General features: G+C 30.7%; 2 protein-coding genes across 17 annotated transcripts in view; both read right to left on the bottom strand.

The window, feature by feature from the left end:
- Positions 1–21,787, bottom strand: part of LOC122538736 (kinesin-like protein unc-104) — a 32,886-nt gene extending 11,099 nt beyond the window's left edge. For 2 of the 16 annotated variants that reach the window (XM_043673735.1, XM_043673894.1), the window contains exons 1-15: positions 21,551–21,783; positions 8,941–9,115; positions 7,367–7,449; positions 6,847–6,925; positions 6,085–6,430; positions 5,566–5,821; positions 5,246–5,248; positions 4,953–5,110; positions 4,600–4,739; positions 4,017–4,055; positions 2,082–2,216; positions 1,446–1,892; positions 1,118–1,320; positions 932–1,049; positions 64–236 (exon numbers count right to left, since the gene is read on the bottom strand). In XM_043673735.1, coding sequence (XP_043529670.1) covers positions 64–236; positions 932–1,049; positions 1,118–1,320; positions 1,446–1,892; positions 2,082–2,216; positions 4,017–4,055; positions 4,600–4,739; positions 4,953–5,110; positions 5,246–5,248; positions 5,566–5,821; positions 6,085–6,430; positions 6,847–6,925; positions 7,367–7,449; positions 8,941–9,040 — 2,280 coding nt within the window. In that variant the 5' untranslated portion in view covers positions 9,041–9,115; positions 21,551–21,783. Of the gene's footprint in view, positions 1–63; positions 237–931; positions 1,050–1,117; positions 1,321–1,445; positions 1,893–2,081; positions 2,217–4,016; positions 4,056–4,599; positions 4,740–4,952; positions 5,111–5,245; positions 5,249–5,565; positions 5,822–6,084; positions 6,431–6,846; positions 6,926–7,366; positions 7,450–8,940; positions 9,116–14,858; positions 15,278–21,550 lie in introns of those variants that run through there. The other 14 variants (XM_043650599.1, XM_043650682.1, XM_043673094.1 and 11 more) reach the window with 13 other exon arrangements.
- Positions 21,788–22,071: 284 nt separating this feature from the next.
- LOC122528250 (superoxide dismutase [Mn], mitochondrial) lies at positions 22,072–23,961 on the bottom strand. Its single transcript, XM_043653236.1, has 3 exons — positions 23,768–23,961; positions 22,669–22,958; positions 22,072–22,573 (listed from the first exon to the last, which is right to left on the bottom strand). The coding sequence occupies exons 1-3, from the start codon at positions 23,803–23,805 to the stop codon at positions 22,245–22,247; spliced, it is 657 nt and encodes a 218-aa protein (XP_043509171.1). The 5' UTR covers positions 23,806–23,961; the 3' UTR covers positions 22,072–22,244.
- Between the last annotated feature and the right edge of the window lie 438 nt (positions 23,962–24,399).

Raw genomic sequence — 24,399 nt, 5'->3', positions numbered from 1 at the left:
AGCCGTATAAAGATTTTCACAGAGATTTTCATTAGTTCATTGGAGAATGTACCACGGATGTACCTTCTTTTTGAGTTCGACAGAAATAGCGTTAGCTTCTTTGAGGAATATAGCGTTGCCCCATAGATCATCCCGAAGGCTTGTAAATTGATGATATTTCCACTTGCGGAAGGCCCAAGCGGCCAGTTGGAACTCTCTCTCGGTCCAGTTGCTCTCTGCGTCAAACAAGGGGTTGACTGAAATGCAAGCCATTGCCAGGCAAAACAGTCAGAAAAGCCAAGCATTTTGTAGATACAGGTTCCTTCGTTAAAAGAAGCTGTTGGCGTTCTGCCCACGATCAGATGATACACCATTTCATTTTACGACAAGCAAAGGAACATATCTCTAAGGAACATACCACGAAACTCGACTAATCAACAATAAAAGGAGAAAAAATAAGAATTTCAGAAATAAAAGAAATATAGTGATGTCATATCAGTTAATTACATGCGTGCATCGCAAGTTAATTGAAAGATATAGTCGAACAAAGAACGTACATTTAAAGAAATATATTATTAATAATAGTTCGTTACGTACCACCATCTGATCGTCTCATACAGATCCACACAATAATAAAATTTGTAATGGAATGAGATTGAAATTACGACAGACATCACTTGCCGTTTTAGCTAGATTATTCTAAAAAGATTTGTTTATATAAAATTTAAATGAATCCATTACAAATTCGAATCTTTTAACGAAAGGAATACAGCTACCCATTATATGATCATTCTTCATTCGTATGCAGAGTTTTGATCACTGGATTAACATTATAATATTTCAATCCGTAATAATTATTCACCTTATATTACTCTGCTTAGATAAGTTTCGATAATTGTAAAGAATTAGAAATATGCAGAATTTATCAAAATCATTGAGAATGTGTACTCACCGAAAATATCTTCCTCGATATTGTTAAAGTCTTCAGGCGTGTAACTGCTATACATTGACATTGTCATGCTTTGTTCTTCGACTTGTCTCTGCAGTGCGTCTATTCGAGCCTCATAACTCTACGTAAAAATGAAAATGACCCATATGATTTATTTATTTATATTTACAGAATATTAGTTGTATTTACCTTTCTTTGTTCCTCGAACAATTGATCTGCCTCCTCCTTCTCTTTACGGAATTGTTCTTCTAAAACTAACAATCTCTTTTCCATCTCAGCCTTTAGATCGATTCCTTGTTTTTCCAACAATTCAATCTGTGCAAAGTTCCAATCAACTGTTTCTCCATTTCCAGGAGTTTCTGCAGGAGATCCTTTCTCCCTTCGTTCACGTACTGCACAGATAACAAAAAATATATATATATATTTTTTTTCAGATAATATGTTACTCTACTCAATAACATATGACTTTTACTCTATATACATATGTTAAGTAAAGTGTAGAACAAACAAACTATACCTTGATCAGGATGATTGAATCTGAACACATGATTCCTTCCTAAAATGACGCGAGATCCAGTTTTCAGAACGATCGGTTCAGTGACCTCACGTCCATTTACATAAATTAAAGCGCCTTTCTTCGGAATCAGAGTAATAATACCCTCGTGATTTTCGAAGACGCAATGCTCGCTTAGTATGTGAGGACCGCATAATTGGATATCTTGCGGTATGTTAGCTTCGGCACTACCGATACGCGTGAAGCCGTCTTTAATGTAATAAATCAGACATTCAGACATCATTGGATCTTCGTTCAAATTCACCAAGTGAGGAGTCTTCTTTGGAGAGAACACGCCAACCGTGACACCATCCTCTTTCACGGCAACACCCATTTCGGCGAACACTGCCTCTCGTTGTAAACGAATCAGCTCGGTTCGTTTCAACTTTTCTTCCCATGTTTCATTCAGTTCTGAAAAATAAATACATTTTCTATATTCTAATTTTTACTATTTTGTTTAGTATTTCACATATAATTTATTTATTATCTATTTTTATTATATTTACTTTATAAGTATACTTTATAAGTAATATTATACTTTTGTTTACAAGTACAGAATTGTATCTGTGTAATTTATTAAGAACATTGTATCTTATTTACCAGCAATAAGTTTTTCTGAAGCTTGCAACTGATCCACTGCTTCCTCAGCGATGGTCGACGTAGTGTGAGACGGAATTCTGGATCGAGGTTCCTTCACATCGTCCTCGCGTTTGGTTGCTCGAACGATCTCGTCTCCTACAGGACAAACAGAATCCAATAAAAATATAAGAAGTGTAAAGAATAAAATTCAGAATGGCGAGTCTCAGCCAGGGATGTCACACGCGTCTCGGAAACATCAAAAGCCATAACTAAAGCAGTGGCGTAAGTGAAAGAGAAAATTTTTGCCAGAATCTGTCCCATGATCTGTATCATAATGAAATATTATGTTCCTTAGAGAGAGAAAAAGAGATACAATACGTAATTGGACCTTTTCCTTCGTGAATGAGACCTGTTATTAATATCTCATTAAATAGAGAACTTGTTTGAACAATAATACAGGGATGACAATAATATAGGGAATCAGTATCTTTTTTATGGAATTAAATTTTACAAAAGAGGGAACTCGAAAATTCGTTCTTTTCTTTTAGTTATCGTATAAAGCAAAGCCTTCTTTACCTTAAAACAAATTAGGGACAAAATTCAACGTGGAATGATAAAATTGAAATTACTTCAAAAATTTCCGAGAGTTAAAAATATTTTCATACATATTGTAAAAACAACAAATACAAACGATCTGTATATATTTATGCAAATCAAGCGCAGCGCTCAATCAAATATTACTATTCAGCTACAATGTTGATTAAATTTGTTTGATCGAACTCTATTAAACGGTGCTCGTCCGAGATGCGTTCGAGTTGTTTATTGTCGAGTGCCATGCAATACTTTAGGCTAGTTCGGGAACAAAGTGATGGGTCTAAATGGATAATAAGCGAGGCAAACACGTGTTTACTGGACTAGGAATTCGGACATAATGGAACACTATAAAGCCTGAATTTTTATATGGCCGTTCGACGCGAAGTGAATTGTAGTTACATGTTTATTTATATATTTTGAAGATTCTCTTGAACAGGCTAACAAGATCTTTCTAAAAAACGATGCCGGCGATGTATCGATCTTGATCAAATTGTTCAATTCATAACACAAACATATTTAACATACAGAAATTTGTGGAATGTTCAAAATATTGCATTCGTTATAAAATAAATACTCTTTACTGAGTAAAACAAATCTCTGTTTTACTTCTACTTCTGTGTTTATAAAAATATGAGTTTGTACTAATATTCGCAATCTAGATATACCTTTATCCTTATCAGGCAAATGGTATTTCCCTGAATTTTCGATTAAAATTGAGTTTTTTTATAGTGATTTGCTTTTGTCGATTAGTTACAATAGTTTTATATTTTTTAGATTTATATTTCATTATAATTCAAAGTATCGTGATAAATGATTAATTGTAGCAAGAATCAACAGTATTTATTTATCTTTATTTACTACTTATTAAAAAAACCGAGTATCGAATACTCTATCAGTAACCCGATTGTTTTATTCGGGTTTAATTTAACATTGACAAGAAATGTTAAAGTATGAAATTCACAAGAAAGTTCAGTTTTATGCAACCATTCGAACTATCCTTCCTTTGATCTTCACATGTTTACTCTTTCATTTTAATTCTTGACAAGAAACATTGCGTTTAACGCTAAAAGCCGCTAATTATGCAGCCTACGAAAAGACAGGAAACAATGATAATCATTAGGTGCTGGTTACCACAGGGTTGTATACATATGTTAAAGGAAAAAACAGAATGCATTTCGCGAAGCATATGTAAAGAGAATTTTGTCAGAAAATCGACAAAAACACAGAGAGATAGAGATAGATAGATGACACGCATTATGCCGTGAATTAAGCGGACGTTCAAAGAACAGGCGTAGAAGAGTGATCGATTGTCTGGCTTTTATAAGACTTTTCGCTGTGTGGATTGTCGATTATTTTACTTACTAGATTCTTTCTTTTCATATGTGACTTTACCATCTGGCCCTACGTCAAGCACAGGGGAAACAAAGAAAAAATGTACTATGTAAATGGTAGGCTTGCCTACCGCGCACTACTTTTTTACTATTTGCTTTCTCCTTATTTTTTTCTCTTCTCTCTATTCCTTTCTGTTCATTATAATTTATCCTTTTTTTCCCAACCTTATACATTTTATATAATACTTATTATCTTCTTTTTTCACGCAAATAAGTTTGCTAATATTTCTCTCTTTTTTCATACGAACCAGTTTGAAATATTAGTCTTTCGTAAAAGACCAAATGCAAGGTATTTTCATTACAGAAATACTAGAAAATATAAGGGATCAATTTTGATTAGGCACATGCAAATGTTCACAAATTAGAATTTCAATTTGGTTACTGTTGTTACTAAGTTAGCTAGCTAATATTATTAGCTGTTGTTCGCTAATATTATTAACATATGCCTATCATAGTATTATATGCATATGCCATATCATAAAATCACACATGTATTTGTACGTATAATAGAGAGGATATCACTCTCTGAAATATACGGGTAAAAACCGACTCACCTTCTTGCACGTCAATACCCTCTTGTTTCAGCAATTCACGCAACTTCTGAATCTCTTCTTTAAGTTCTCGGATAAGTTTCGCATTTGCATCTTCATTAACGACAGCTTTGCAAACTATTTGTTTCGCTCTGTCTGCATATCTGTAGTTTACCAAAGTAAAAATAATAAAAAAAATTATTTTATACAGCTATTTTATAAGAATAAATTACTAAAGAAGGAAAATTTATTTATATAGAAGTTTTTGCAATTAAATTACAAAGAACTTCGTAAGAATTTTTAGATATTTCGAAGAAATCAACTAATAAAGAAGAAAATACAACGGTGAAAATTACAAAGGTAACGAATAATTATACCGTAAGGTGGAGAGAGTCTCATCGTAATTGATGTCCGCTGGGCTCACTGCTGCAATCATCGCTGTTTTAGAATTACCTCCTAGATTTTCTCTCAAGAGCCATGTTAGAACTGAATCTCTATAAGGGATAAAATCAGCTTTCTTCTTCTTTTTAGTTGCCTAGACGAACAAAACAAAAATTTATTGTTTCATTTATTGTTTCTCTTTTATAAAAAAAGATTAGCAAACTAATATTCAATATTTAATTTGTAATATTGTTGAATTAAGAGAAAAATCATTGATACATGAACTTACCGCCTAAAAATCCATAAAGGGCAATAAAATAAACAAAAGATACGGATTTTATTAATGTGAAATTTAAATAGTATCTGAGTAATTTTGAAACGTTAAAATTATCTACATACAACTTTCATACTATATAAAATTTATCTAACATCAGCATGAACATTTATTAATCACGCGAGTATTTCGTGTATAGAATATAGTCTTCATATTTTTAGAATGTATCTAATATGATTTATGGCAGAATATAGAATTAAAATACAGAAAATATAAATTTTAACTATCTTGTTACTATAAACTATTATTTTTTGTAGACGAAAAATCTTGCTTACAATTTCAGCAAGGGCACTGATGACTTTTCCCAGGGTCGTCAAGCTTTTATTAATATTGGCACCTTCTTTTAATCTTGTACCCTTCGCACCAGTAGAATCAGCCCTTTCAGAACCTGCCAAGTCGACCAGAGAAATTTTACTGACTTTTTCTGTCACTAATCCAGTTATAGAATCGTGCTTTTGTTGCGTGAAGAATATTGTAAATACGGCGTGAGATCTGCTAGATGTCTCATTCATATTTGTGGCTGCTACCGTTCTAAAATAAGAAAAATATATACAAATGTAATAAATAATAAAATGTCGTAACATCAAAGAATAAAGTTAAGTTAAAATAATTAACACTCTTTATTTTAAGGATTGAAGAAATTTGGTCAATTAAAATTATATTGTTGTTCTTAAATATATTTTACAGAAATGTTTATAATATTATATTAAAATTAATATTAATCTTTCAGTTAATTAAATGCTTTAATTAGTTCAGATTAGATGTTTTATTAATTTTTTACTTATTATACATACCTCGCTTTGTTTCCCTCATCGATAAGATCATGAATGTCTTGATATGACATCACTGCCAATTTTGATAAATCCTCGACATACGGTCCAAGTAGAGGGTGCTCTCGTACACGGAGATTTCCTTTGTTCTTGGGGTTTAAGAGATCGCGTACCCTTTCGCAATATATTTCCATGTAACTTACTTCCACAGAATACTTCAGACATTCATTTGAATTGCGACTGATTTTTCTAAAGAGGTCCTTGCAAATTTGAGGTATTATACCCTCTTGACCTTCTTCTTGTTTGCCCATCATGGTGTACGATTTACCAGCACCGGTCTGTCCGTATGCAAATATACAGACGTTGTAACCTACATGTGAACAAAATTATCATAAAAATTAATCATTAATTAAATTTTTATTGATATCTAGAGATAAAGTAAAATCACTAATATCTATAGTTGATAATGCATTCCTAAAAATTATGAATATTATAAAAATTATAATAAATCTTTCAATCATTTATCATTCATCATATAAGAAATCCAAAGATACAAAAGTATGATGTTCTCAAACTTTCAGACAATAGTATATTCGTGTGTTGCAAATATATGTCAAGAATGTATGAGAATTCGAACAGCTAATTCCTTCAGATGGTATGACGATTCCTAGACGTAAATTCCGCGGTATGCGACAATTCGAGTATACGTGATGTCTAAAGTATTTGAGAAATTATTCGATTAATCTCTGCAGACGTCCAAAAATCTTCAATTCGCGACATGCTCACCTTCAAAAGCGTGCTCCAGCATTTCCTCGCCGATATCCTTATAGACCATTAGTTGTGAAGAATAATTTGTGTCGTTTGGCTGTGGCATAGAAAATGATCCACTTATTATGTTCTTTTATTATCCAATATTTTATTTCCAATATTGTTTTTGCGATAAAGTAATAATTTTAATACATTTTTCACTTGTATTTTTCTATTAATTTTCATGATCTTAATCTTAGTAAAATATGAATGAATAATCTTAGTGAAATTAATAAGATTACTTAACAAATTTAATCTAATAAAAAAAGATGAGATATAATTTAGTCTCTCTAAATAGTCAGATTCCATTTATCGATCTGTGACTTTAACTAATGTAAGTAATAGGCTTTACTAATTGTAAGAATGAACGAATCTGTGCTCTATTTATAATATACTTCTGTAAAGCAATAAAATAAAATAAATACCAATACAAAGGATTGATCCTTTTACCCAATAGAAAGACAGATTTAATTATCGGTGATGGATGAAAGATACTTACGTCCATGGAAAAATAGGAATAATCGTAGTTGAAACTCTTAATCGCATCTTTGCTGCCCGGTGGTGCCTTGGGGTTCAATATTGCTAGAACACGCAAAGGAAGGAATTGATAATTGATGACAGAAGGAAGCTATAACTTAGGTTACTTATTTTCTTCCAACTTCTTCTGCATTATAAATAAATCATGATTCTTAGACAAGCTCTATAAAAACTGAATTAAAAAGTATAAACTTTTTCCATCTATGCATACGTACTCAAAAGATACAGAAATCAACAGATATAAAACAACTTGATCGATAGACAAATAAATAACAAGATTAATACATGTGTCACGATCAAATAAGATCAGAGGCAGATGGTTATATAATAAAGAAAAAAAAAATGACTATAAAATACAAATATACGAACGTAAAAGTAAAACGTCAGTAAAACGTGTGAAAATTGACAGAAAATTGACAGAAACGTTAATTGTATTACAAAATTTCGCGACAAGACTATTATACACTGATGAGTTGACGTCAATGTAGTCTCCGAAGTTTATCCAATATTAAACTTTCCCTTCGATCCATTAGCATTTTACGAGACTTAAGGAACCGAAGTTGCTTCGTTCAATTCGTGACACATCAAACTTGTATGAGGAATTGCATTCAATATTGAGTAAAAAAGTTTCACAAAAAAAAAAACAGAATTTTTATCTCGTCATTTAAGCAGATTTTTCTTCTAACAAATAACGCATACGAGACACGCGATTAGCCAAGTTTGTTGAATTCAAATTGTTTAACTTTGAAGAACAAAATTTTAAATGAATATCTGTACGAAAGGTAAGTATGTAAAATGTTAATGCAGATACGACCCGAATTATATTGTGATATTTTTCAAAATAATGCCGTTTTCCGCTTACTTAAACTCTAAATCGAACATGTTAATTAAATATTTCAATTTTTTAAATACAATTAATTAAAAAATACAAGTGTACGACTGACTAAAGAATATTATAAAATTTGTATATAATTTGTAGTATAAGAAAAACTTACCTTCCAATTAACCTTATGAAAAACAACTCTTACAATAAAAAAAAAAGACGTATATAAAATACACACAAAATTTAAAAAAAAGCTCTAAACCTCTTATTATAAAGTATAAATAATAATTGAAAATGATTCAAATAATCAAGGACCAGCATAGAAAAGACACATCAAATCAAACGAAATAGCAGACACACTCGCAAAGAGAAATTTCAAGTCGTTCACGTTCATGCTTGAAATCAAATCAATTAACTAATCATAACAAGACCTCATCGTTTTATACAAATACAGTCGTGATAATTGAACAAACGATCAAAAACCCGTGTAAATTCGACAACTGTAGAAGCAATTGTTCCCGATACGAAAAAACGTGACAATTATTTTGTTTCCTTGGACGAAGGTCTATTTTATTTACAAAGGAAAAAGAAAGGAGAGAATAAATAGTAATCAGGCCATGACATAAAGACAAAGAAAGAAAACGTAGGATAAGATGTTCGAGTGAACATCAGCATGAAGGTATGGATAATGCACAGGGATTAATTATACTCACAAGTGGTACTGCCGGACATTTCGATGATGCATTGTGCCTCACGGGAGATCTCCCGATTATTAAAGGGCCGTACCCTCACCGCCACCTTTACCGACGACATCTTCCTTCTGTTTTTAATTCAGCGTCGGATCACGACGGCGGCGGTGCTGGCGGATTGACTTTTTCCTCGTTTTCTCTGTGGCAATAAAGAAGCATCGTTAGGGAAGCTGGCAACGCGGAAGAAAGACACGATTGCTGGCTCCATTCAGTACCGACCACGCGCTTCTCTTAATTGTAACGTTCTTTCGAGATGATCTTATTCGATAATAAATCGCTAAACATTTCAGGCGGAACGTCTAAAAGAAGAACGAAGCGGTGAGGAATTGCAATTAAAAAAATTTTTTAAATGCATGTATAAATTCTAGCATTGTATTCCACGGAAAGATAAACTCAGAGATAAAGAGACGGTGGTCATTCATTTTTCAGCATCCATTTTTATTTTATTTGTATTATTCTGTGCAATTCCTTTTACAGGCTTAAGAAATGTTAAAATATCGAAGTACAACGGGTTTCAATTGAGAAATTCCTCGCCATCATGTTCTTCTTCTAATCGTACATTAAAAAACATTTGATACTGTATAAATATCAGAAAATAATTAATACACAAATTATCGTTTAAAATGAAGAGACATCTCTTCTGGCAGACAAATATCTTTCCACAAACTCGCATGCGCATAATTCTTTTCAATTCATAGGGGTCGAAACAAATTTTTGAACATTAATGAAACTACAACAAGGAGGAAGATGGTAAACGTATCAACGTCGAGACAGTTTGATTGAGTTTATTATGGCGTATTTCATTAAACCGTAATCGAATCTCAACGGCGTCGTAAGGTTCGTAGCATTGTCAATTATCTTCGAACAAGAGTAACATAGCGTATGGCGTCGATATCCACTGACAAAAGGTTCGTCGATCGGTGGATAATCATCTCTCTATATAGGGCAAACTCTCTAATCGGCAAACGAGCAAATATCTAACGTACCAACGCATGACCGGAAGAGCATTGGTTATAGTTTGTCTCCGTATATCCGATTGATTTTTGTAATTGCTGAAACTGAGCAATTCAACGTGAATATTCGTGTTACTAAATAAAGCTTTAAGATTCTATTTAAAATAAAAAATATTCAACGTTTCTTGATCAGTGAATTTAATATTTCGAAGTCTATATGTTATGTGTATAACTTTACATCTATATGTTATACATTACATATAGATTACATTGTATATATATTACATATATTACATTGTATCTATATGTTATATGTATAACTTTACATTTTACAATTTAAATATAAGAAATGTACAAATAGCAATATCTTTTGTACAAAGGAATATTCACCCTGGTTTTTTCTAATTTAATGATTAATTTTCAGTATATAATTTTACATCAATGTTAAAATATTTCTACGCAAATGATAGGTACGTAAAAATCGATAATTTAAGTACGCGTTCATTAATGATTAATTTCATTAATTGACGACTCCGATGTTTTCGTAAATATAATTTATTAGTTCGTGCAATAAGGGATTGAATACCAGGAAAAGCATAATTTTAGCTGACTATAGGATATCTATATACCATAAACTGTTGGTCCTGTAATACGTAGTGAATAGCACTGAAGCACTGTAAACTAATCGAGATTCTTTTGTCTATTCAGATGAAAGAATCTATAATAAGTATAAAATTAGTTCTTGAAATCATTAAATCTCCTTGATCAACTATCCATGAAAATTAAGTAAACGTGTAACTTCTACCTCATGGGCACAAGCTATATGTAAAAATCTCAACATTAAAATTAAATTCCAACCCTATACTTATCACATCGAGGATGATAGAACTACTTTTCAAATTTTAATGAAATTATAGTTAAATTTTAGTAAAATTTTATTAAAATTGAACCGATTAAAAAATTTCGTCCAAAAGTATAACATTCAATGAAACGCGTAATGTAAAATAAAATTTAATAAATTCTATATTATATTGTAAAATTACATTCTGTACAGCTAATTCAATATCTATATAAAATTTTATTGCTTTAATTATAGATTCTATTGCACTTTATATTGCAAGACTATTAAATTAATGATCTTCATTGCGTTTTTTTTTTTTTTTTGTGTGTCATTTTCGACTCTATTATATCTTTCTATCGTTAAAAAATTCTCCAGAAAAAAACGAAACAATTTTTCTAACATGATTTTATTAAAATATTAGAGATCTTTTCATTTGTTGAAGCGAGATAAAAAATCAGACTGCAATAGAAGTTAAACTATGTTATTATTAGTTTATTAATAGTTCAGTAGTCAAGCTGAGTTGCATTTTTTCTACGGACGAACTACGGACTACAAGTTTGAATTATTGCATCGGAGGATCGATACAATGCATTTGAAGCAAAGGAAATGTATAAGATAAGAGTTGCTCTCGAGCATCGTGCCTTCTATAATTCAATATCAGGACGGATGATAACAATTAACGTTTCCAGCAAACGTATTATTGCCACTCTGACAACATCAAAGATGCCTATTTTATGATCCTTTTCTGAAAGCTTGATCTGATGAATTGGAAAAAAATAACAAAGAATGGTCCCAATACAAGAGTAGTTGAAGTTACGATTGAATATCGTGATCTATTTTTAAAATCCTCTTTGAGCAATTGGTTTGTCTTAAACCATAAAGTTTCCTCTTTGAAATCCGTATAATAGAATTAATTTATGCGAACTCTATTTACACAAGGAAAACACAATGAAGAGAAATAATCTTGGACGCTCTATTTAAATTTATAGATGTATATATTTTATATTAATAAGGAAATAGGTATTTGATTTGTGAAAATATGAATTTTAAATTAAATTGTACTAATTATCTTTAGTATTTGTAGTATAAATATATACGTCAGAGGAACAAATACATCGAAGAATTCTCTTCGAGAAAAATTTCCTACCTGATTTTCGATGGAAATCCTTCTGTCATTATCTTACGCGAAGGATGAACGGAAGTGACATTTCAATAAAAGAAAAATCCTCCTAAGTGATGCAATTCTATTTAAGGTATTAAGTTACGTCAGCGATAAACCGTGGAAATGGTACACTTTCGTAACAGAAAACTTTCGATATTCCTAGAAATCAATTTATTAAAACAAAATTGAAATTTTTCGTAAAAATAAAAGCAAATTAAATAGGACGTGTATAAATCGATAATATATACATGTTACCAATTTTGTATAGAAAAATTTTAAATCTGTAGATTGAAATTAAAAGAATTCGAGTTTAAAAACTTCAGCGTTTAATTCCACGTTTCGAGTTTTTTAAAACGGTTTTAAGTCCCGCATCTTGAGTTCGATAATTACTGCGTCATTTAAAAATAAAAGTAAACAGCCATGCTGGTTCGAGTTTACAGCATCGTTTAGATCAGAAACTGATACGACGCTTTATTAATTTATTATATACGAATATATGTAATTTAATAGGATAAATATATGATAGCACGAATATTCTTGATACGAGAATAACAATATCATTATTATCGATCGACCGATAGTCACGGCCAGATTGAAAAAAGAAACTGTAACCGCTGTCTGATTACGCATTGACACGAATCACTTGAAGGGTCTGCACAAGCACTGTGCTCATCCCACTCAACTTTACGAGCTACGACGATTTAAATCGTCGTAATTACTACGCAAATATGTTTCCATATACTTTATTGCTTGATCAAACATCAAAAAAAGATCTCCCAAAATCATGAAGATATTTTTGAAGAATTATATATACTAACAAATATTATCAAAAATAATATTTCTTGCGTGAAATCAATACATTTAGTAAAAAAAGCTAATCCCTTCGAAATTATCAAAAGTAAAATTTAACATATCTTACAAAATGGAAAAAATACTGTATGAACTATAGCTTCACAGAGAATGATGTACATCACTCTTTTCTGAGGAACAAAAAATAATTATCTTACTGTGGACTTAATAAATTAATAACGTTATTAAAATCTACTATCTAGTCATAAAAATTCATTCGCTAAAATAAATTCGCTTCGTGTAAAATAAAAAATATTAATTTGCATGCAGCATTTCATTTTTAATTTCGCTTGTTAAAAATTCAAGTCTTTTGAATAGACGGTTTCGCAATTGTTCTCCACAACATATAGAGCCATTAGGGAAGAAGGGGTATCGGTATCCGTTGAATATTCTACTGAATATTCTTCATTATTGTAGCATACAATAAGGCAGACCTCTTTGTCAAAGAAACATAAATAGTATTTAAAAGATATACCGCACATTCGCAAATAAATAATTTCGGTATAATCGTATTATGGTTTTGCATATATCTGTAAATATTACTAAAAATCAACAACAAGAAAATTTTAACATTGATCGTAGATTGAAGTGCAACAGTCAGCAAGTTAGTAATTAACATCAAGCTTCTTTACTCGATTATCGATTGGTACGTTACAAGGCAAAAATAGATTTAAATCTGTATTAGCATCACTCAAGTAAATTTAAATTAAATATTAATAGCAACAACAAAAAATATCCCTGTCAATCAACATTCATTTATAATGCTAATAATTCATTTGTAATTTTATTCAAGATCACTTGACTTTTTGTAATTTTCTTTTTTTAAGATTAATTATATACATGTATTATTAGATTGGAAAAGTTTTTTTCATATATTTAATCTATTGCGACTGTTAAAGAAACTCGGAAAAGAAACTACAAATTAAATTTAAAACCACGTATAATAGGAAATGAAGTACATACTGCAATTTCATGAAAACATACACCACTGCGCGTGCAAGTACATTCTTGAGATGAACGTAAAAACATAGCCACCGCGTAATCGATAACAGCAACCGAGTTCGAGTTACACAGCGACTCTACGAAATTTGAATTTTCTATCTGTTATAACTCGATATATTGTAACTCGACATTCATCAACGATACGAATATAACGAATATAATTAAATATTTACTTAGAGTATCTGCTTTGATTTTCAATTAAATTTATGTCGTTCCCCACTCAACATAGGCTTAATTTCTTCATTCAAGTATAAATAAATTCCATTTTCAATACGTTTAACATCTAAAATGTAACGTTTAGTTTATTCACAATAATTATTCACAGTAACTATTGATGGTGCTATATATCAGGTCATTCAATTCAGTCGTTGCACCGTGCAATATGGAGATTCAGATTAAAATGATATATAAATTATTTGATAAGAGTACAATAAACTTAAAAGAAAAATTATCATTTTTGAGATATTTGTAAAAATTAAGTTCAAGAGTGAGTTATCTATCTATCAGAATAAAAGCGTCATGATTCAACATAATCATTTAACAAATACAATAATATAACAATTCAAAAGAAGAATTTAAACCTTTTTTGAATAATAAACAATTCATATAAACAACATTTTCTTATATATTATTAATACATGATTGTACATTACTAATTAAACTTCAAAAGAAAAAAGGCAAATGACTGAGAACTAGTGTTTTAGGCAAATTCTGAAAAACTTATGCTTCTTAGTTGTGTTACAGTTCGAACAAACCAATAAATACGTACGGTATAAAGCAGCGTACAATGTATACAAAATGTCGTCGAACGACTGTTGACAGAGCTCATTTATTGAAAGTAACTATGATGTATAGACGCTCCTTTATCAATGAATATTCTTAGCATGGAGTGTTCCATCCAAGATGTATGTACATCCTGGATGTACAAACTCGAACTTATGACATGGTATAATCGATAAAACGGTGGAAAAGTGTCGCGAGAAGCGGAACGGGCGTAGGTGAAAGAACATCCACACGCGTACACATAGATTTTCACGATCGATCGTCGTGGCGAAGACGTTTCTGCTGTTCTTACCCTGAACTACTTGCTTGAGAACGAAGCTCAATCTGTTATTCGTTTCCTTAGAACGAATTCAAATTGAGTGTTCACTGTTGATTCGGACGATCGAGACGATGAACGATGATGACAGTCGCCGTTGGTGGACGCGGCACTTGACATGAAACGGTGGAAAACGTTAGAAAAACATTTACGTAGCCTCACAGTTGGCAATCACTATTATGTTGGTGCACTAGTTGTACTTGGACGATCCTCGAAATTCTTAGCGAGCACGTTATACGTGGACATTATAATGCATTCATCCACGTATCGCTCACGGCTGAGCGTGTACGCGCGCGCACCAACACACACACAGACACTCACTTTACTTTGAACCACCCTGCTGCTCGAGAACGAGTCACTACACACCTCCGGTCGGTGGTCGGTCGTCGAGTGACGAACATAATCGAAGCGCTTGCGCACTTACCCCCACGGCGTCTATTAGCCGGTGGCCGAGTTACCGCGTCAGCGCCATCTGTCGGTCACCTGATAGTTACCATATCCCTACCCATGCGGTGTCCTTTGAGCCCTTCGGGTCACCCCGATTCTAATTTATTCCTTTTGGCTAACTTCTTTTAATCTTCCTCTTTTTTCCCTGGCGGAATGATTCGAATTTGAAGCCACTCTGTTTAATAAAATGACTTTTGTAGGATAAAACTTCAGATACGTCTTCTGGGTATGAGTCTTTAAGTAGTCATACTTTTGGCAACTTGATGTGCAATTATGATTTCGATCTGTTTATCCTTTTTAATATATACGCAAAATGAGTCGTATGCGATGAAAATGGAGTGATTTTAGTAATTGTAAGAAATGAGATACTGTCAGGGTTGCAGTGATGCAGCTGTAGAATGTAATTGCATTTGAATAGAATTGTCATTTATTTTTACGAATAAATGCAGTTCATAGCAAATATTTTACGTACGTGAGATTATTCACTATAATTCTGTCAAAATATTATTTTGTATTAATAAATAAAGAAAATTTCAAACCAATCAAACACACCAAACAATAATAGTACGTTTCACCAAAGGCGTCTGCGTAAAAGTTCTAATTGAAACTATCGATAGCTTCATTCGAGCTGGCATTTATTGTTACAAATTCATTATCCAGTTTGTAATAAGCTCTCATCTTATCGGCGTTTATAAGTTTTTATTGATTCCATAAGTTTTTTTGCTCGGATTACTGGCGAGTCGATATTTTTCTATGCACGCGGAAGGGTTGAAGATTCAGCTTTTCCCATAGGTATGTTTGGAGTGCTGCCAGAGATCTTCCTGCTGACGTAAAATTGCAATTTCCATGGCTTAACGTAATTTTCAAATTGGAAATAAGGTTTAATTAACGCATCCAGCCAGATTACTGGGATTATCGATAGATATTCAATACAAATATATATTTCACAGAAATCACAAAAATATTTAAATAATCAATTATTTATATTAATAAATTATAATAGTCGGTGAAACTATTTTTAATTTTGCTTAGGATATATAGATTGTAATTTCTTCGATTAGAAAAGTTATTAACTTAAATATTAATTTATATCAAGTAGTATTAGTCAATGATTCAGCCACGTGCAGTTTAGGAACGAGAAAAAATTAGTGAAGCCTAATTTAATGAATCTTATAAAACGATTACAAAGGTTCGATCAAATGTTATGTAAAATTAATTTAATGATTCTTTTATAATTAATGTGAAACTAATATATTACATATAAATTCATGAATTAATTCCTGCTTTCATTTGTATCTTATGAAATGTAAACTATTTCCCAGTTATGCATGCGTCACAGCGATTCAGTAGTATCATAGTTCACAGCAGAACGTGACACTTTATAGCCATTGAACGATATCAAGAAAACCCTACCGACTATTTTCTTGAGAATGTTCTCGGGGGAATTTTTTACGTCTTCAGTTTTATTGAGTAGACTGACTGTAAAAAGTATACAGTCAGTAAGCATCAAACGTGAATGGAGTTTTAATACAGATTGTCTTGTTGTACAAATAATTTATTGATTTTCAACTTGTCTAATTTGTAATTTATAATTCTTATATGTCTCGACGAAATAATATGCTTGATTATGGAAAAAAAAGAAAACAGACCGTATTTTGCAATCGATGCAAAAATAAATTAACAATATTTGTTCGATGACGATTGATTCCCTTCGTGTTGGTAATCCGGTTTAAGCTTCGTGTTGGAGAAAGATAATATTGTGCTTTTTATAAACAAAGTTTTAATTAAATTACGATAGATGATAAAATTATAACATTTTTATATAAAATACTTTATTAACATAAGAGCAATTAAATAATTTTTAAATATTTTATACAATTAGGTACTTTTAGTATTCTAATATCTCGTTATTAAATCTCGTAACTCGTATAAAATTAAAATTTTTAATTTTTATATATAAATGCAAAATTCCAGTAAATGCAATATATTAACAAAATTTGCTTAAAAGTATTGCAAAATCAAATAGCTAAACTTAATGGAAGTTTAAGTTTCCTTACGCGATAAATGTTTCAAAAATTCGGAATGATCAAATTTGATTTTTTCTGAACATTCATACACATCAATATATGTATATACAACACTTGTTTGGTCATTCCATTCGAGTATAAGCGAAAGGTTTGTGTCTGCCTATTTACTACATGAATATTATTCCTAAAGATGGGTTAGGGTAGAGGTTGCTCGGAGGAATAAAGGTCACATACCCATCCCTCGTTAGGATATCTATGACTCTGCTTATACTTGATATTAAATTCTACAAATAGATATTAATTGATATCTGTCAATATCGCTCAATAAGCACTATTTCGATGCAGTAGTTATGCATACAACAATAAAATATAAACTACTACGTATGTACATTATTTTTTCTCATTATTTTTTTAAGAAACAGAAGAATTAATCTCACGTTGAATACAAATTACACTATAGAGGGTGGGAATGTTTTCATGAAACATGAATCTTTACCGAGTGAGTCATATACTACATCAATGACGTCAAATACATGTGTAGTCAACATCTTGACCCTCGCTTTCATAAATTGCACATCAGGCTTCTATTCTGTTTAATATTGTCATTGTTTTACATAATTCTTTTAATCTTACTTACAAGCTAAAAAAGAATTCATTTCTATATCATTTCAGATTATTTCACTGGACCTACATAAATTTCCCTCTAAATTGCACTCCCGCGAAGAGCAAAATTTTATGGCTATTTATTTAATGTAATAATAGATTCGTCAGATAATTTTTCATAATTTTTCCATATTAATTACACGATACAGCGTTAACCGAAAATATAAGATATTATATGATATAATAAGATATTATAAGATATAATTATGAGCGTCAATTAATATCAAAATAAAAAGAAAAATAATAAGTTCGTAGTGACGCATTTTTTCCAATTGCCCTAATTTTTCTCATGTTTAATTCCACGCTAATTTTACGGAGGACAGCTCTTGTAATTAAGATAAACTGATCGTAAAAGCATTAGTCCTGATTATCACTAGAGATACGAGGTATTTGATTTCAAAGAATCACTGCGATGTCGTATCAGGTATGAGTTACTTTCAAGTGATTAAAGTAAACCATATACCCAACGCCGCGAAATCTCATGTAATCTTACTTCTCAACTGAAAGTGAAGTAAACTTTAAAGTAAATAAAAGTAAACTTTTAATCTGAAATCTCCATATTTTAATAAATATGCGCACATTAATTATTAATTATTATTAAATTTATTTATTAAGCTTTTTATATCAAATTGGAGTGTTTTATATGAGCGTCTTTAAAAACATTAAGAAAGACTATTCTATACAAAATAAAAAATCAAATTTGAAGGAGAAAGACACCATCTAAGAGAGAAATGACTATTTGACGAAAGATATATCAAGGAAATGTTTCATTTGTCAAAAGAAGCAGTCCAGTATCATCCGTAAATGAGAAATGGCTGTAAGAGAAATTATCAAGAGACTATTCCAAATTTAACGTGTCTAACATACATTTATGTGAAATTTTTCACAAAAACGTAAGACATAACTAGATCATCGGAATTTTCTGATTAGACGTCCAAAGATAAGACAACGAAGGGGAAGGGAACATCTACGATTAAAAATATTCGGGTAATCGATCTGAAGTTGGCGAAGGTATGCGCACATGGTTGCCTGATAGGAATTCGCCCTCGAAAAGTGGAGTAGAATCGAAACTGGATAATGCGCGATAGTAGGTGGAAAGCAATATGGCGGACTTTACTTAGGGGTGTCGAGTGCGCGGGCGCCGATCGACGTGGTCCAGGGTCGTGCATGCCGCTTTCTCCGTTTATGGACCAATCACATCGCGCTTAGAAGGGAAAATCAATAGACGTAGAGGCACGAATGACGTCAGCCTGCAACCCGACGATCGACCGATGCGACGCGGGCGGCGCCGGCCAATTTCTACAGAGCAATCAATAAGTAAAGATATCCATGATGTCGGCAATAGCACCCACGTATCTTTATTCTACCCTTATACGAATACCTATCTTCCCGCTTGCTATTAGTCGCTCCAAAATCGAATCCAAATTCTGTTAAGTACGATCCAATCACGAAAGCTATCACTAAAGACGGTGATAATTTTGTGAATATAGTAGCTGAATTGTTACTATTATTAAAAGTTAAAGACAAGATTATTTTTTTATTTATCGTTGTGTCTATTAATTCATAATTTTTAAATATTATGCAATTATATTCAGCTTCTACCAGAAAAGCTATCTTTAAAAGAATAATAATTTATCACGAAAGCCATATCTAAAAACGGTGATACTTTCGTGAATAGAATAGTGTAATTATTAATTTGTCGTCGTTAATTAAAATATTATCTGACATTTCTTTACTTTTTTTCATGAATAAATAAGAACAAAGATGATACAAGAAAATAATGTATTTTATCGAATGTTTCGAAATAGTAAATAGAATATTTTAATCAAGGATGGTAGTAATATTATTGAAAAAATTGAGAAACTTAATTATTTACTTACAATTTTAAATTGGAGTATAAAATACTATTGATTTGAACTTCTTAATAAAATTAAAAGAAAGTTGAAGAGATATTAGATAAGTATCTTCATAAATGAGCGATTTAGACGAAAAGAATATTATCTTATTAACTTGTTTTAACATTGTACTGCAATATCTTCTAAAATTGTTCGATAAAAATATTCTAAAATTGTTCGATAAAATCGTTGCACCGCGAGTAAATTATATGTGGACAATATCATTGACGTACATTCATATTTATAAGATTTCGTTCTTCGAACGTGATTAGGACATTCGGCCATTGTTACAAGAATGATAAATTTTTTACAAATTTTTTGTATCGATTCAAAGATTATTTTTATCGGTTTTATTGAAATTATTAAGCCATTATTACATGCCTTTAACTGTTAAAAGAACAAAAATAAGTTCAAAAGATATAGGTATTTTTATTTCTAAAAACTTGTTTAAGTTTCATAAAATTATAGGATTAAAATATTCGTATTTCGATGGTCGATAGTCAATTTCAATCGACATGTCCCTAATGAACTTAATTCAGCACAAAGGTTTAATTTGTGCTCCGCGATCTTTTCAGCATCGACCTTCCGTGACGTTGCGTCTGTATATCTTAATTTTAAAAAACCCAACTCTAGAAATGCAGTATAATTTTCTCTAGCAACGATTCGCAATTCAAACATATTTCTGTAAAAGTGTACCATCGAGTGGCTTCGTGTTTTATTAGTAAAAAACCTTGCAGCAAAAACGAGTCGATTTGACGCGCGTCGACTAGGGCGAAAGCGCCACCTTCGATCGTAGTTAACACTTCTGGAGATGCACTAATTTACAATCAGTAAATTATTCGAAACGTATTATAAACATATTCTTCAATTCATTGATCTTAAAATTAGTTACAAAAAAGTATGTGATACATATATTTATTTTTAAATATATATTGCATGTCATTAAATCCTTATGCAATTAAACAAACACGCATTAAGAGCGAATATAGATGAGAACTTTCTTTATCAAAGAATGCTCATGTATAAAAAAAAGTGTCAATAAAATCATCTGTTAAAAAATTCGAGTATTTAAAATGTTTAGAAAAAAATATACTTGTAATGTTAAAATTACGTCCTGATTTTGCACTTTGAATTTTTAATCTAGCACTCATTCTAATATACAAAAAGAAAAATTACTGACGTCTTCAAAAATCACATATTGATTTTTTCATTCCTCAAATTTAACAAATGTTTTAACAATAGAAAAACATGATTATGTTAAAAATGATCCAATCTCTAATGACGGTCAATCAAAATTTTTAACTATTTTCTTATAGTACATTTTTAAACTATCATTGTACAAAGTAAAACTAACCATGCTAACGGACTATTCATCTACCAGAATGAAAGAATACAATATCGTCAAAGTTCAGAAATAGCTGTCTGATTGAAGTTATACGTATCTACTGTAAATTCTAAGTAGACGAAGCAAGCAGAAAATTAATTTGTGACGCAGATGACGTTCCAAAAATTACAAGAGACGATAGATTTCACACAAATGTAGTGTCGACAACTATAATGATAGTATCGTGTTTGTGCGTTTACAACGAATATGCTATTATTAGTAGTTAAAGTGACAAGAATGTTTTTAACTCACCAAATACGTAGGCAGTGACGTGAAAACAGCTGAGGACCTCCGGCCATACTGGTTCTAGTTCCGCGATGTTCCTTGAGACATAGCGTGGACGCGTCGCGACGCAAAGCGATTTGACTTTCATCGATCGATTATCAAAGGCGCGAGTTAGTTGTCTTTTTCTTCATTCTCGGCACTCGCTTGTGCAGCGTACTAACCGTGTGGCGCTGATGTCTGTTTTCTCTTTACGAAACAATGTGACGCTTCATGCAAAATTTCCAATCCACATTGATATTGCGTCAAATGAAAACGGATTTCACTGTAATGGTTATCGACATATGGTAATTTGAATAGCGCGCCTTGATTTGAATTTTATAAATTAATTTCGATGTGAAAAAACCGTTTTATTTACAAATGTTTCAAAATATTATACTATATTTAATATTTTTAACAAATAAAGATAATCTTCATGAAAGAATATAATTAATAAGATACTGCTTCATATTTCATTTTAAATAATTTTAATAATAAATAATTTTCTGATCAATTTCGGTACTATTTATTATTATATGTGTACAATATATAGGAAACAAATATGTATAAAATCGCAGATATCTCTGAAAGACAAAGAGAACATACAGAATAAGAAATTGATTCTCGAAAAAGATTCATACTAGGTAAACATCATTTTCGAGACTATCATATTTTCTCTACCTCTCTAACATCCCGATGCATTCTTGTAGCGGCTATTCACATCATTCCAGTTCACTATGTCAAAAATAGCTTTAACATAATCGGGTCGAACATTCTTATATTGCAAATAGTACGCATGTTCCCAAACATCGATACCAAAAAGTGGTATTAAACCAGTTGTAGCTTGGAGAGGATCTTGATTAGCACAAGTAGCTATCCTTAAAGATTTTGTTTTTGAACAATATCCAAGCCAACCCCAACCAGAGCCTTGGATTGCAACGGTAGTTTCAGATAATCGTTTTTTCATTTCTTCCAGACTACCAAAATCCTTCTCTATTTGTTTGAGAAGTGCGACTGAAAGAAAAAATATTTAATGATAAATTTTTTTACAAAACATCTTAATAGAAAGATCAATAGTAATTTTTTTTAAATAATGAAGAAATATTTACCATCTGGTTTACCGCCATTTGGTGAAAGATTACACCAGAAAATTGAGTGATTTAAATGGCCTCCTCCATTAAATTTAATAGCAGGACCCAATGCAATCTGAGTATTAACATCACCTTTGGCAACAGCTTCTTTCAATTTTTCTTCAGCAACATTCAAATTGTTCACATAAGTTGCATGGTGTTTGGAATGATGAAGCTGCATAATTTCTGCACAAATGATAGGTTCCAAAGCTTTGTAGTCATAGGGTAACTCAGGAAGTGAATGCTTTGCCCTTATAGATGTACTTTTACTAAAAATGAAAGATACATACTAGAAGATTATCAGTAAAACATATTCAAAATTTTATTCTTAATTTTATTTAGAAATTTACACAACATACGTAATAAAGCTAATCATAATTTTTATTAAATAAAAAAATAAAATATATTTTATATATTTACAACAAATTATACAAATACTATATCTTCGAAATGTCAACTTTGTTTTCATCGATAATACGAACATTACCTGGCCAAATAATGTTTACTATTTATTATTTTTATCATGTTATAATCATTTTATTTTTTACTATACATAGTTAATCGCACAGTGAAAAAATTTTTGTATATATATTGAAAAGATTCTTGTCCAACATATATCTACTAATCAACTAAATTTATACTAACTTTTTATATATATTTAGTTAATTTAAGTAACTTTAAAAATCTGCTATATATATTTTTTAAAGTTATACCTTCGATATTGTCAAATCTGACAGATGCATCAAATGCAATATGTTGTTAAATAATAATTTATCAATTAACTAACAATTATTATGAAATGAATTTGAAGTAGAAACTTAAATTACTTAAATCGAATAGATTTAGTTAAACGAAGAAAAACCAATTTGTATCAAATATAGTCAATTCCAAAATTTTGTATTTTATATTTTAAAGCAAGTATAAAAAATATTAATCCCTCATATACATACAATATCAATAAACGTAATAATCTCACAAATAAAATAAAACATTTAATATTAACAAGTAATTTGATAGGTTAGAAATTATATAATATAAATTATGCGAAAATAATAAATGAAAAATAAAATAGACTCACATCGTATTAGAGAATAAAGCACGTCTTGCTGCAAACATTATTGAAAGAATAATAATTCAACTTGTTTTTATGAATTAATATCAGAAAAACGTAAACTCCAAGCGTAACCTTCACTTATAAACCTGTCACAGTCGTTGCAAAAATCTCAATGCGAGAGTATGTTAAAAAATAGCTCGACTATCAATTATACAAATATCAGTTATTACGTCACAGCTTTTTCCATTGATTGTAAGCACATACTAACTTTGTTTTAATTGAATATCTACTTATTTTGACGAATATTATAACTGAAAACTTAAATGACTTAAAAAAAAATTTTTTCCATTTTATGAATATATCTTTCTGATATTTATATTAATATAACTTAAAAACATTTCATATAACATCAGAAAAATACAAATAATTTTATTTCAATTGAAATTTTTAAATACGCAATTTTTGTAATTATAGAAGTTCATGAATTAAAAAATGTATGTTTTATCTTTAATTGTCATAAATAATTGATTCTGTTTATTGAAAAGTAATCTTTAATTACATACTGTACAATGATACTAAACAATTTTTATGCAGAATTGAATTATGCATGAATTATATTTCAATTATTGATAATTTTTCAAAAATTATATCCCAAG

Source organism: Frieseomelitta varia, unplaced genomic scaffold (assembly GCF_011392965.1).
Source record: "Frieseomelitta varia isolate USP_RPSP 00005682 unplaced genomic scaffold, Fvar_1.2 scaffold_1002, whole genome shotgun sequence".
NCBI lineage: Eukaryota > Metazoa > Arthropoda > Insecta > Hymenoptera > Apidae > Frieseomelitta > Frieseomelitta varia.
Note: the sequence above shows the minus strand (reverse complement) of the source record. Positions and strands in the feature narration are given on the sequence as shown.